At 38.8% G+C, this 14,706-nt stretch overlaps 1 protein-coding gene across 5 annotated transcripts in view; it reads right to left on the reverse strand.

The window, feature by feature from the left end:
- cadpsa (Ca2+-dependent activator protein for secretion a) overlaps positions 1-14,706 on the reverse strand; it is a 164,951-nt gene that overhangs the window by 73,078 nt on the left and 77,167 nt on the right. For all 5 annotated transcript variants that reach the window (XM_037102211.1, XM_037102210.1, XM_037102209.1 and 2 more), the window contains exons 9-10: positions 9,474-9,582; positions 8,890-9,102 (exon numbers count right to left, since the gene is read on the reverse strand). In XM_037102211.1, the coding sequence (XP_036958106.1) occupies positions 8,890-9,102; positions 9,474-9,582 (322 nt within the window). The remainder of the gene's footprint in view (positions 1-8,889; positions 9,103-9,473; positions 9,583-14,706) is intronic.

Below are 14,706 nucleotides of genomic sequence, written 5' to 3' on the forward strand. Positions count from 1 at the left end.
GAAGTGGCAACCATAAAACAATGCTGCACACATTGTTATTTCATGTATAGGGTAAGAGTTTGTTAACTGCCAGATTAAGTTAAATAAAGTATTTATTCCAAATTTGCAAAAAGTAAAGATACACCAAACTTATAAATTAATTTGATACAAGTTTTGGAAAATGTTCATAAATGTCATTTATATGCAACAACACTCTGTGATCTATGAAAGTGATCAAAACTTTGAAAATACTCCAATCAGTTAAAAGGTTATGTGTCCAGCACTGATTTTATTATAGCTCCTTCTTAAGTGTTGCCAGTTTTGACTCAATAGGCAGTGTAAAGTTAAGGTGGACAGGAGAGTTTTCCATGTAGCTTTCAGGAAGTGACTGCTGATCTTGAGGTTAAAGGTTGTTCTGAGGTCATGTTCATTTTGTGTTCATGCATATTGACATGTGTGTCTATACTTGTCTTGAATCAAAGCAAAAAAGAAAAAAAAAACAACATCTAAACCTTTTTTCAGATTCAAGCTTATTTTACATTTACATTCTATATATATTGATCTTCCAGTGAATGCTACTGAAATACTTGCAGTATATAGTTGGGACACAAGTCAGATTTTGTGAAAACCTGGAGGAAGGATTACAAACACTTACACTAACTAGCATTTTACTGCTGCCAGCTGTAGAGGTGTACTCATAAAAAGAAGGGTTAATTCTTTTGCCAACATTACTTCATCAACAATTTGTGGAGGAGGGTGCAATCATGGCATTACCCATTTCAGATTTAACCTAAATCAGTCCTTCAATTTTCACATTATAAGTTGGCCAATAAAAATGCTGGTATAAAATAATGCAGCTTTTAATCGAGTACTACCACAAATCAGCTGGTAGCATAAACAATAACAACAGATAACAACAAATAAAGGACGGTATCACAGTCACCAGAAATGTTTGGTTAGGGTTAGGTTTTTCAATTAACACTGTGAATTAATCTTGCTTTATGAGCAAAAACATTCACTAGTGTCTTGGAGGAGTGATTACCTCTAAAAAAAAAGTGGACAAACAAACAGATTTCTACAGATGTCTGTGGAATCTGCAATGATCTTATCTGAGTCATTTTACTATTGCTTTAATTAAAATTCCATTGTTGTAGGCACTCAAAGGGGAGCCATGCAAGATTGCTGTGCAGCTGGATTGCCTTTACAAAACTAAAGATACCACCTCTCTGTGCTTTGGACACATCTACTGTCTTACAACACAGCCCCATGGTCCGTAATGATCCATGGAAGAAGGGTCTGTAAAACAGGGGATATATTTGTTGGGGGTTTATTCAAAAAAACATTTGTTGCAATTATCATTCAAACGGGGCTTTTAAATACACACATTAGTAAGTAAAAAAAAAAAAAAAAAAAAAAAAAAAATCATGAAAGCGCATACTGAACAACATCTGTGACCACACCAATGTATCTGTGATAGGCAGATGCTGAAGTGTTTAATCAGCTAATCAATTACATCACCAAAAACCCACTAACCCATAAACCTTTGCTTTCAGGGCTCCTTGAAGTCTGGGGCCTTCAGGCATTTCCATGCTGTGGCCAGTTGGTAAACCAGACTTGTACACTAGCTAATTGTAACTGGTCACAGAGTATATATACTTGATCATTATTTTCACCCAACCACATGGCTCAGCTACATCACTCTTAGTCCACGTGCTAAAGGCTTCACCTCATAATCGGCTGTGTCCATAATCACTCCCTACCTTTAAGCGAGTGCACTACACTTACACTGCCATTTTATTTGAGTGTCTGAATTCTGTCCCATCAGTCAGAAAGAACCTGGGACTGGTGTGAATGAAGGTTATACTCAGCTACACAGCAATCAAGAGATTTGTCAGCCAACGTCCTCTTCACTGCCCAATGAAGGCACCCCAGCTGTCAATCAACAAACAAAACAAAGAGCGGGATGCTGGGAGCTGATTGTGTCCCCTCAACAAGTCCCCCTACCACCCTCCCCCAAAATTCTAAAAAGGTGACATTGTGGTGCCCCTTTGGTCTGTAGCTGGTGGCCTGTCAGGTCTGTTTGATTTGAGTGAGCTCGAGTGGAGGCGGGAGGGCTGGACAGTAACATGCAGTGACACTAGTCACCCCCGTCCGTCTGGGCTGGGGAAGGATGGTCCTGACAATGATTGATGGCTGCTATTCATTTATAGATCCAGAGGAGAGGAACTGGGAGGCAGCAGACACACTGCTGGTCCTGGGTCTGATGGTCAAAACCATTTGAGGCTGTATGGCATATGGCTTTTTGGTAGACTGACCATGAAACATATCTTTAAACTTATGCCTAGCCTCTCTCACCTACACCTCTGTATACCTAATTATGAATCCAAAGCTGGTGTATTTTCAACACTGCTATATTGCGTTTTAAAACTGTGAGTTGGGCTTTTCCCCTAACTCAGCTTTGATATCATCAAATTCAATTCTGCATTACACTTATCATCAGTGAGTAGTTACTATAGAGAAATAGAAAAATACAATCTCTGAAGATATTGTGTTGGGATACCTGGTTCCTGAAAAGATGATGCTCAGCTGCTGGGAAAAACTGAGAGTTAAACTGTAGTGTGTAAGTTTTGAGTTTCTCCTAGCTCAGTGTTGATATTTTGCTGTGGGAGTTCTGGCTGCAAGTTGATATTGAGCTGCTTCGGAAAGCTTGAGGCTGGACTGTATTGCTGAACAACATTGCTTGATGAATGGTTGGAAGCTGAACTTTGCTTGTTCAGTGTTATATGAAGTAGAAGCTAAATATGGACGAGTGCAAGTCTCATGGAAATAGTTATTAAGCATTAAAAGTACAACAAGTCATTTCGTGCGGGTTGTGACGCTCAAAAAAATGTATCTTTTTAATGTGTAATTACATTATCATGTGATGCACTTCATCCAAAAAGACTTGTTCCCATTAGCCAGCATATTGAAAGAAGGGTCTGTAAAACAGGGGATATATTTGTTGGGGGTTTATTTATTAATTCATTGATGCATTTTTCAATTATGTACTTTTTGACTGATAAATGTTGTTTTTGTAAATCCCTTTTTTATTTGAACTATTCATTGATGAATTAATATTTAATTTGTAAATTATATTTATAATTCCTTTTTATTTGCCCATTAAAATATGAAATAATGAATTACTTAATGTAGTCTATTTATTAACAGATTCATAAATTAAGTTGTAACTAATTTATCAATGTCTATATTAATTGTATATTGTCTTAGATGCATTATTGCTATTTCTGTGATACGTGTCGTTGTCCATAGCTGAAAGAGTATAAGGAGTAGAAATAATAGAAAGTGCCTCCATAACCTCCATAACTGTCATATCCTGCGAATTTCTCCCATAGGGGATCAATAAAGAAACATCTTATCTTATGTTATGTCAAGATATATTATCAAAACTATTAGACCTGTGGTCAATTTGTAATGATGACCCCTCCTACTCTTTATGTGCCTTCTTAGGTTTTTACCTGCTCCTGTTTAGAGACTGAGAAGCAAAGGTGTCAGGAGAATGAGCCACACCTGAACTCCCTTCTCCCGATACTCAGATATGAGAGGGCTGGACATCTTTCCCTCAGGGCCTCTCTGTCTCCTGTGTTTTAGTTTGGTTGGTTGTTTGCATTAATTTTATTTCTTTTAGATTTGGTCTAATTTGGTTCAAATTGATTTCATAAAATATTATTTTTTGTCGTTGTGTTCTCTCTCTCTTTGTTGTGTTCTCCAGAGCTGGGTAGGAACAGGTGTGGTCTCCCTTTTCATTGCAACCTTCTGAGCCCACTTGTAACAAGCATGTCGGAGGGAAATCTGATAAAATATGTTAACGGTGTATTGCAGATACAGCAAGTTCAATCAACTAATTTAAGTTGTAGAAGAAAGGGTTGTGGTCCTAAGCCTCCAAAATTTCCCAGTCTTTATAAAGAGATTCCCTTGTTAGATTTGGCATCAACATCAATGTATATTTTCTAGTAAAAAGAACAACAGGAGCAGAGATTTAAAGAAAGAATTTTGGTAACGATACTGGACAGAAAAAACAGCATCTCAGATTTCACCACCTCCACAGAATAATCCTAATCTTTTCTATTCATGTGAATAGCATATGTCAAAACAAATGAAACTGACAGTCAGCATAGTGCGAGTTCAAGTTCAATTTCCCCTCTCAGCAACTGAAAAAAAAATCTCTTAACTGTCTCTGTTGTTAAAGAGTTTTGATGTAGTCTATTTTGATTTTGGTTGGGGTGTGGGTGGTGGGGCTAACGTGATGTTATATTATTCATTGCGCGGATCCAGGTGTGAACTGACAAGTAGTTATTTGGTAACATTGACTGATTGCTGCCTGATTTAATTGTGCAGCAACCTCACTGTATTATTCATGACCTGGCACTTTTAACTTGGTAATTACCAGCTGCTGGGACTCAGTGGGATTCCAGTGGTTGTGTCAAAAACAGCTCACTCAATAAATTCACTTACACAGACATACGCAGGAAGCAGTTTTTCATTTATCAAGTATGTTAGTCTGCCCTGATTTCTCTTTCTGTCATTGTGTTCTACACATATAATGGTTGGTAACTTTCATGATATATGTATTCACCATATGTTGATGATATAAGCCTGCATTCAGACTGAAATGAGTTTAGAAAGAGCGGCCTATTCATTCATTTAAATAGAGTCAGTCTATAGGGGCAGAGGGGGTGTCAAAACAGCTCCAGCACAACAACACTGGCAAAAAAAGTTGAATAAGATATAACTTCTGCTGCAACACAACACTATATGGTAAGGCCCTGTAGTGACCAGTCATCTTGCATGCATACTGGCAGATTGACAATTTCCTCATCTACCAATTTGACCAGAGCAATCTGAGTGCAGGCCAGCAGGAGAGGATAGATAATCATGCTTTGGCACGATACAGAGCAGTTGGGCCAAGTGTGAGTGTGCCATTAATGACTCAATACCTGATGACTTAATTGCACCTTTGCAAGATAAACATTAAAGGCCACATGTTGGTGATGACTTCTTATGCTGTCATGAGAGGTGTCAATGTAATGTTAAAGTAGTGGAGCAGCGGTCAGCAGAGCAAACGAGAGCAACTGACGACTGCAAACAAATCACGGCATTCTACACATTAAACAAACTCTGTGGTGAAGAGAATAACTAAAAAACCCTGTGCCTGCCGAGTGCCTTAAACAGCTCCTCTCTTGTCATTCAGGATTCTTTCTGCTGGTTCATGGCCTCCCTGATTGGTGCACCCTAACAATAATTCATACATTCTTGCAACATCCAAAGAGCAAGCCTGAATGTGGACAATCACTGTTCAACTTCTTGTTCTGAACAAGCTCTTCAGTGTAGTTGAAAAAATGCACAAACTTTTTGCCCAATAAAAATGAATGAATAAATAAATAAATAAATCTGACTATAACTGCCCTGAGATATCATTATCAACATAGCCAAATGATCTGCAGTAACTTCCATCTATTTATGTGAACTTTTAAACTCTGTTCAGTTGACATTGCTGAAATAAAAAGCCTAATAATAATAATCTGTAGAAGAATTCATTCAAAAATATCAAACATACAGTTTCAAAACAGTCCAGCTGTGGTCCATCAAATGGTCCAGTCTAATGGCAGGGATATAACAACCACCACAAATTATACTAAAGGTGAACATGCTATAGCTCGGAAGCAATCACAAACATGTCCTCTTGAAAAAAGAAAAACATAACACATCTATGAAACTTAACCCTGACATACAACGCAGTACTTCTGCAGGGTGGTGATCCATGACAAATAAATCTGGTCAATCTCTGTTGTGGCAAATGGCAAATATGCAGATGGAAGCACAGCAACAGCAAGTCATCTCTGCATGCATGTTATATTACAAAGAAGTTAGTATGTCTCCTATTTCTGTTCTCCAGCAGTAGTACAAAACAGAAATGTATTAAAAGAGGAAGAGTGATGGACAACAAAAGGAGGAAAGAGAAAGAAAGGGGAGGAAAGCACTTACCCTTTAATCCAGCTAAGATAGCAGGGTCAGGGTTTAGAAGAAGTAGAAGGAAGAAAGAAGAAAAGGAAGGAAGAAACAGAGAAACATAAAGACACACAGCAAAGCCACTAACACTTTAACACTACAGCAGTTCTACAACAAAGCGCGAAGCAGCACACTGAGAAAGAATAACAGTAACAGTCAAAAACATGTACAGTACATGAACAAGAAGAGGACAAAGCAAGGACATCATTGGATTATATGTAAAAAAAAAAATAAAATAAAAAAAAAAAATGTTGCAGGGAGTATGGCATCAAGCAAAAGAAGTTGTGGTTGATAAAAAGTAACACCTAATCTGATTTTTGTTCTTGTAATTAGTATATGGACTGAAATTTCGATTTTTTACATTAAAGTCAAATGTATCTATGCCACTCCATGTCCCACGCAAATCGTTTACACACGTGTTTTCAAATAGCAAAACAGCTGTAATGAAAACATTAGAAAACTAAAAAGATAATGTAGGAGAGCTGAACATAGATGAAATACACACAACTTGAAGTTCTCAGAATACATATGAGGGAATTATAATGTCTATTTAATTGCCTCCACTACACTGTTTGACCCCTGAGGACTTCGATGACATTGTATCCAGTATTAATATCACTAATTGCAAACTTCACATTCTTCTTTCTGCCTTGTTCAAAGAGATTTTTGGAGTGATCGCCACCTAGCTTCTTAACATTACAAATGCATCACTTTTATCTGACTTGACTATTTTAAAGAGGCTGTATCCAACATTTCCTTAAAAACCTGGTTTAGACCCAACGTTCTCCCATAACTACAGTCCCACATCTAAACTGCCTTTACTCTAAAAAATTATGAAAAAGTGGTTGCTAAGTAACTACTAGAAATACTGGTAGGAAACAGTTTAATTGACAATTCCATCTGGTTTTAGATACAACCACAGTATGGGAAGAGTCGTCTTTTGAGTGACCAATGACATATTAATGAGTGCTGACTCTTGACCATTGTCCCTTTTTGCTGGATTTGAGCACAGCTTTTAATGCTGTTGATCATGCAATCCTACTAAGAACACTGGCTTGGCCTAGGTGAGACTGCTCTGAATTAGGCTTTATCCATCTTATCCAGGAGTATTCAGGGTGAGTGTGGACAACTGTACTTCCTCAATTGCTCTGATGTCATGTGGGGTCCCACAGGGGCTCAGTGTTTGGTCCAATTTTGTTTAGTTTGTATTCGTCGCCCCTTGGTAATGTTATCCACAATTTTACTTCTGTGTCATACCATTGACCAAGAAGTACCTTGGGTACCTTTCAGAACCCTGAAAACCACAATGGCCTGGACTTTGCACTGCTGCCTTGCTGCCATCAAGGACTGGATGTACTCCAACTTCCTACAGCTGAACACAGACAAGACTGAAGTATTGGTCCAAATCATTTTTGTAATAGTGTCTCTCCTCACTGTGGACCACTAACAACAAACACAAAACAGTCAGCTAGAAACCTGGCTAAAACCTCAACTTAATCATCACATTAACAGTCTAGTCAGAACTTGTTATTTACAAACCAGGAATATTGCCAACATCGAACCAATGCTACCCAGAAACATAGTTGAACAACGCATCTATACCCTCATTTTCTCCTGTCTAGATTACAGTAACTCATTATTCACCTGCTTAAACAACACAGCAGTTGCCTGCCTACAGTTAGCAGAAAATACAGCAGCTAGACTCCTCAATAACACTCAACACATCACACATCACCATAGTCCTGGCTAAATAACAGTGGATACCAATCCATTACATAATTCAATTACATTTTTTATTGATTACTTTTAAAGCTCTAAATGATCTCACTCCAGTTTACATTTCAGAATTACTCAGCCCTTAGTCTGCTCCAAGACTCAGATCAGAGAACCAAATCCTCTAACAGTATTATGGTCCGGACTGACAACAAAGGGGGATTGTGCTTTTACGGTTCTTGCTCCAACACTGTGGAACAAACTCCCACTAAATATCAGAGCAGCTGCATCAGTGGCACAATTTAAGCAAGCATTTGCATAATGTCTTAATCTTGCTCTTGTATATTTTGCCTTATCTCTGTGTTTTACATATCTTATTTACTGCTCTTTACAAATGCCATTATTTTCTTAAAATTGGAATCAGATTCATGGACAGGCTGAAGGCTGCAGGAGAACTGTCTGACTTGATTGCTGCTGTTTGACCCTGTCCATTGCTGCTGCCGCCTGCTCTAGTCAGTTGAACGAGCCTCTTAAATACTGTGTGCATCCACGTGCTTGTAAGTCAGCTGTAACCAACAACCCACTCCTATCCCACTATCTGTTATCAAGTATCAATCAATGTCAGATTTTTCAGTGCTGCACTTGCTGCAAGAAGTGTGTTATCATAAGCTTGACAGGACAAAATCTGGTAGCAGTAATCCTAAGAGACGCAGAGATATTGAACACTCTGATGAACGCAATTATGGCCCTAAATATAACTGGTAACCTGTAATACTGTTCTACTGATTAGAAAATTGATAGAATGTTTCATTGTGGATGACAAACTGCAGTGAATCTCACTTCCAGGCAGTTCGTACTTATCAGGCAAATATTAACATAAACAAAGTATTCAAATATTTCAACTGATGCCACTTTAGGCTCGATTTGGTATTCTCAGATTTGTACTGATATATTTAAACGTTCATTCTATAGAGACAAACTTCACATATATAGTATCTTATTAAATGGCATGCCATAACCTAATTCTAACCTACACTGGTTGACAGTGATTAGATCAGCTAAAATGTTACTTCGTCAACATTATTGTGGTGTGAGAAGAGACAAATATGTTTCTGACATTTGAAAACTTACAGAACTGAGATATAGGTGCATCGAGCTGGGGTGCTGTGCCCCCTCTTGAGTTGAGCTTCTGGACCTGAGTAGGAGGAACTGGCTTGTGTGACTGGCCGGTGGCTCGGTACATAGCCTGCACCCACAGGATCCGGTCCTGCTCATCATCACTGGCAAAGATCACAGTGTCACCCTCTTTCACAGCATTGAAGAATGTCCGACCACCATCTAGACCTGAAGGGTGGACAGTAGAAGAAGTTCTGAATTTGTGGCTCAACAGGATCACAAACATGGCAATAAAAAGCAAGACAATAGACAGAAACCCCTCAGAAATGTCCATATTTGACTAAATTGTCTGGCCTTAATGGGTGCAACAAAATCAGCAGGTCAGTGATTGAGATGTCAGTTAAGCAGAATGTAATCACCCACAGCCTCCTGACACAAAGCCTTATCAGCCAATGTCAGTGAAAATACCTCTGTAGTTAGACTGTGGGTGTGCAAGGGTTTTAACAAAAGATTTGCACTTCAAACTGTAATGTATTTCTTTTTCCTCAGCTTTGCTTGCTGTCATGCACTGCACAGCTGTGTGTTGCGGCTGCCATTACCTGGCTGGGGGTCGGTGTAGTCTACAGTGTAGCCATCCAGTTGGAGAAGCTCCACAGGCTCGGCTTTCTTCTCTCTGTAGCTGCACATGGCGAAGGTGTACTGACTGACCTGCACCGATCACGGAGAGAACTGTTCAGCCATCAGCTGACTCAGAAGGAAATACATTTGCTGCAGATGCTCTCCACCTACACCTACTCTAAATACAAGACCCAGGGTTTGATGGAAGACGCCTAGCTGTCGTCTAATCAAAGAGCTGATTTGTTGAGATGTAGACTCAACAATATGATGTTTGAAAAAAAGTTTTCATATTTGAATTGGAGAGAGTCTTTTTTGTCAGATTTTTAAGTTTTATTTTGTTGACAGAATACATGTTGTGGGACCACACAACAGGTATGCACACAACATGTACTCTCACAACATGTCAGTGGTGAGAATTAGTAGTCAGAAACTAAATACGTTTATTTTATTATCTTAAACACTAAAAATACTACAATATTGACTATAATATGCCAAGTTCTTAACATTAGACTTAATTATTATTTAGCAAGATAAACAACAAACAAACATTTTAATGGGACGAGTCATGATTTGTATACAGCAGCAAACTAATTTGATGCCAATCTGCCTAACAATTCATATATTTTGAAGGTTGAACAATGAAAACAAATTGCAGATTGCTTATAAAGCATTTTAATATGGTACCTTGTCATGATTGAAACAGTTGGAAACTGCATATCAACTGATGTACAGGACTAATACCATTTTTTTATTAGAAACAGATGTAGCAGGATTTATGTGATTTCCTTGACAGACTGAAGACTGCAGAAAAACTGTCCACTTGACTGTAGCTTTTTGTCTCTGTCTATTGATGCCTCTGCCTGCTCTAGTGCATTTTGTAGCGAGGTGCAGCCTACTAAATACTGTGTACATTCATATACTCATAGTCAACAACCCATTCCTTTCCCACTATATAAGTATCATCCATATAAAAATCATTAAATGTCAAAAAGAAATTAAGCAAATGAAAATTAACAAAAAGTTCTACATGACATAAAACACACCGTATATGAAAAAGTGACCACATTATGAGATGGAAATGGGGAAACTTCTTCCCAAACATTAATCAGTGATAAATACATTACACCTCACTAACCCTCAGCTACAATAAAACTGAGTCTACTATCTTTCAGAGACACTCTGAAATTGCCACAGTCTTTATCAATTACAGTATGTCATTTTAAATTGAAGTATCATATAAGCTGCTCTAAAGAGATGAATATCAAAATACTCCAAGGTGCACACCTTCCATGAAAATGATGAAATGAATAATACAGCTCTTCTTTATCAGAATAGTTTTCAGTCTCATAGAGAAAGTCACATTGATTTCCATGTCCATGTCCAAGTCCATGTCAAGTCACATCTTTTCAACCTCCCTACAGGAGGCAGATACAACATGGCAGCACCAAAATGTAAAAGCACTGATTGCATGTATGATGCAGTATGAAGAATATTCAATACTATACAACAGTTAGTTCTGACCATGTAATTTGATTCGACAAGGGGCATTCCATAAGTGCTGATATAGAGTATAACCACACCAAGACTTTTTACAGACATATCACTCTGCTGCGCAGGCGTTCTAATTAACGTTAATTAATGTTACATCAGTTGCCAACTTGTCTCGGATTGTGGCAAAATTTGCACTGCAAAGATGGACATATTTCCACAAACCAGGTGTGTTGATATGACATCAGCCGACCTCGACAATTTAGAGAAGAGAAAAAAATGAAGCCAACACTGCCATACAGAAAGTGCCTGATGCAGGACTCGAGGCGAGGGAGATCATGGCAGTGAGTGGGCATAGGTGATAGATGCTTTAGATTCATAGATACTGTGTCACAGTCAGAACATAAAATACATATCTAAACAAAAACATGTTTCTCAGGTCTGAAAGCTTGCTAAAAGGTTACTGGAGACCATCTATGGAGAGCCGAAAACGATGGAACAACTTGATTATCTGCGGCACAGGGCTGCGACCAAATCACACCAGTGCTGTTATACAGTACAACCGTTTGTGTTTACCTTCAGGGTGAACCCCTTTTCACGTGTTATGCTGGTCGGGAAGTAATACCAGGGAGCTTTGCTGTATCATGAGGAGCCGTCGCCTTTATTCACAGCCTAACCACAGACTATATTGTACACTTTATTGCTGTCGCTACTACTGCTACTTCTTTCGTTTCTCCTTCCTCTGCCATTCATTCACTGTCCGCATGTCCCCTCACTCTCGCTCACCCACTCACACCTTACCTCTCTGAAGCATGAGTGACGTTATTTCTCTTAGCTAATTCAACCACTTCAGAGCGTATTGAACACAAACAAACATTATAACTGCCCAGTCACTTGAAAGACACTTTTGCTAACCAGTAGCCATTAAAACAAAGCTAAACACTGGAGTTAAGTACAAGCTAACAAGCTAGATTTACCAACAAGCTATGTAGCTCGACCGCAAAATCATACGGGGATATGCGCTATTGTGAGTATTACTGTAACTGTTGCCACCATAGCCTTATGGTTAAAAAATAGAATGAAACAAGCAGGGGTCCTTACATGTCCAGCAGAAAAGCTGCCAACTCTTCATTGCTCTTGAGTCCTTATAAATCCCGTAGCTCCCTCCACCTCTGAAATGACGCTCCGATATTTATCCTAGAATTCGTTCTGGCTCTGCCCAATTTTTTCTTTTAACACTTCTTTGTCAGTCTTCTTTTTCTTCTCTTTCACTTGGGCAATGTTCTGCTCTCTGCCATATTTACAGTTTGAGCTTGAACGTATCTGACCAGGCACTGCACCTGTGCGGGGGAGGGGCACTGCCCAGTACATGCTGCTTGAGGGAGGGGGGCTGCCAGCAGCTCTGATTGGTTGTGTTCACCCGGGAGCGGTGGATTCTTGCAAATCAAATTTGGGCCACTGGGTGGAGCCACAAACAGTGGATTTTTACACAGCTGACCTGTATCTTATTCTACTGTCAGATCATAATGACAATTTTAGCAAATAATAAAACAATAGTTACAGACTATAGCTCAAATTAATAATTTAGAAATATGCATCACTTTTAACATGAACTGAAAGATGTAGGCATATGAGGCCAGTATACAGTTACAGTACATTTTTTTGATATTACATTTATTGAGCTGGCCCTTCTATCCAGAGCAACCTACAATAAGAATATTAAACCCAAGAAACTACTGTAATGTACTGTTATTCTTCTTATTTGCCTACTTAATGGAATGAAAATATATTTCATGGACCAGAAGCTGCATTATGAGAAAAGATCTGAACAAGAAAAAAACATGTTTTACTGACTCTTCTGCATCTACTCTTTGGCTATATCTGGCACATCAATCTGAGCTCCTGATCTCAGCTCAGACAATGTCACCCTACCATGGTATGACTCTACCACTACTGTTGCCAGTTGATGTGTGTGTCCACTGCTCTCCCAGCCCTAAAAGATGATGAGTTGCCCTTCTGAGGAGCCAGACCAAGGACATAAACTTTTTCCACTCCCAAAGCGGCACAGCGTGGGTCATAGCACAGAGGCAAAACCATGGTCGCCATTGCCAGATGCTCTTATACTGTGCAATAAGTGGTAGTAAGTTTGACAGTAGACTCTAAGACCAGGCTCTCCACAGAGATGTCGACATGATATAAAGGGATGGATATATATATCTCCCCAGACATCTTAAAAAACATTCATGCCTGGGCTCAACTAGCCTTAGAAACCCACTTGAAGGCCGGTTTTACCAATGACCCACAAGTGTCCGTAACCAGTCTGAAACTCAAAGCTCACACGTGTCCTTAATGACTTTTAGAAAACACCCACACAGAGTTTAAAAGGCAGACAACTCCTCTCCAGTTAGTTAGAAATGATGCAGCCTCTTGGATGAGAGGTGAAATGTCTTCTAGAAACTGAAACAAGTCCAGTTGCTGACAAAACAAGACCTGGATAACCGAAAACATTCATCAACAAATTAGCACATTATTCAAATCCAGCTTCTTTTTAACTCAAAATTGTAACCAAGATCAGAATATTCTTTCTGCCTAAAGATTTAGAAAAAGTAATCCATGCCTTATTATCATCAAAATTCCACAACTGCAATTTTCATTACTTTGGTATCAATGGGGTATCCATAAACCACTTACAATTGGTATAGAATGCAGCAGCTGGAGTCCGATGCAGATGCAAAAGAAGGCAACACATCACACCTGTATTAGCATCTTAACACAAGATTGTTCTGTTTGTGTTAACAGTCCTTTATGGCCTCACACTGAGCTGCATTACAAAACTTATATTCCCATACAGAACAGCTAGGCCGCTTAGGTCATCAGATCAGATCAGATTAGAAGACTTTTAACTACCTCACAATCTCATCTCTCATCTCACCTTCGCCGAAGCTGTTACATGAACATCGGAATCTCTTGACTCCTTTTAAAAATGTATTAAGACTACTTCTTTATTATCGTGTGTGTGTGTGTGTGTGTGTGTGTGTGTGTGTGTGTGTGTGTGTGTGTGTGTGTGTGTGTGTGTGTGTGCGCAGGGTTGTGGTGCTATTCCGTTTAAGTACTGGACATGTATATGGATGCACTTTCACACATGTGACACGCATCTGAATGCATGCATGCATCTCAGAAATTCAAAATTCTGAGATAATAAAATGTCCACATTCAACTCATATTTAAGACTTTTTACCTCATAATTATGCCTTACAATGAGAATACATATCATGTATTTATACAAATATATTTATAGATAGATAGAGAGAGAGAGAGAGAGAGAGAGAGAGAGAGAGAGAGAACTAACTATTGGAATTTTTGATCATCATAAGTTAATTTGTTTTCATTTGCTTTGACTGATGGGCTTCCATGGTATAGCAGGTGGAGTAGGTGACAACAGAAAGTGTGACTGCAGCAGGTAGGCTGACTTTTTCAAAGCTTATAATGTGCACTGTAACTTTTTTCATTTTTCTCCCACTGTGCTGAAAATGTCAGAGCAGAAACTTCTGATTGACTCTGTGCCCAAAGCCTGGATAAGTCATATTTTAAAGGTCCTATATTATACTGTTTTTCATCAATTTCACACAGCTGTCAGAGGTCCAACACTGAATTCGATACGCATTCCCCTAAACCCATCCATGGTCCTGAATTGCTGCTGTCTTAAAGTTGCTCAAGTGAGCTCTA

Source organism: Acanthopagrus latus, chromosome 6 (genome assembly GCF_904848185.1).
Source record: "Acanthopagrus latus isolate v.2019 chromosome 6, fAcaLat1.1, whole genome shotgun sequence".
Lineage (NCBI taxonomy): Eukaryota > Metazoa > Chordata > Actinopteri > Spariformes > Sparidae > Acanthopagrus > Acanthopagrus latus.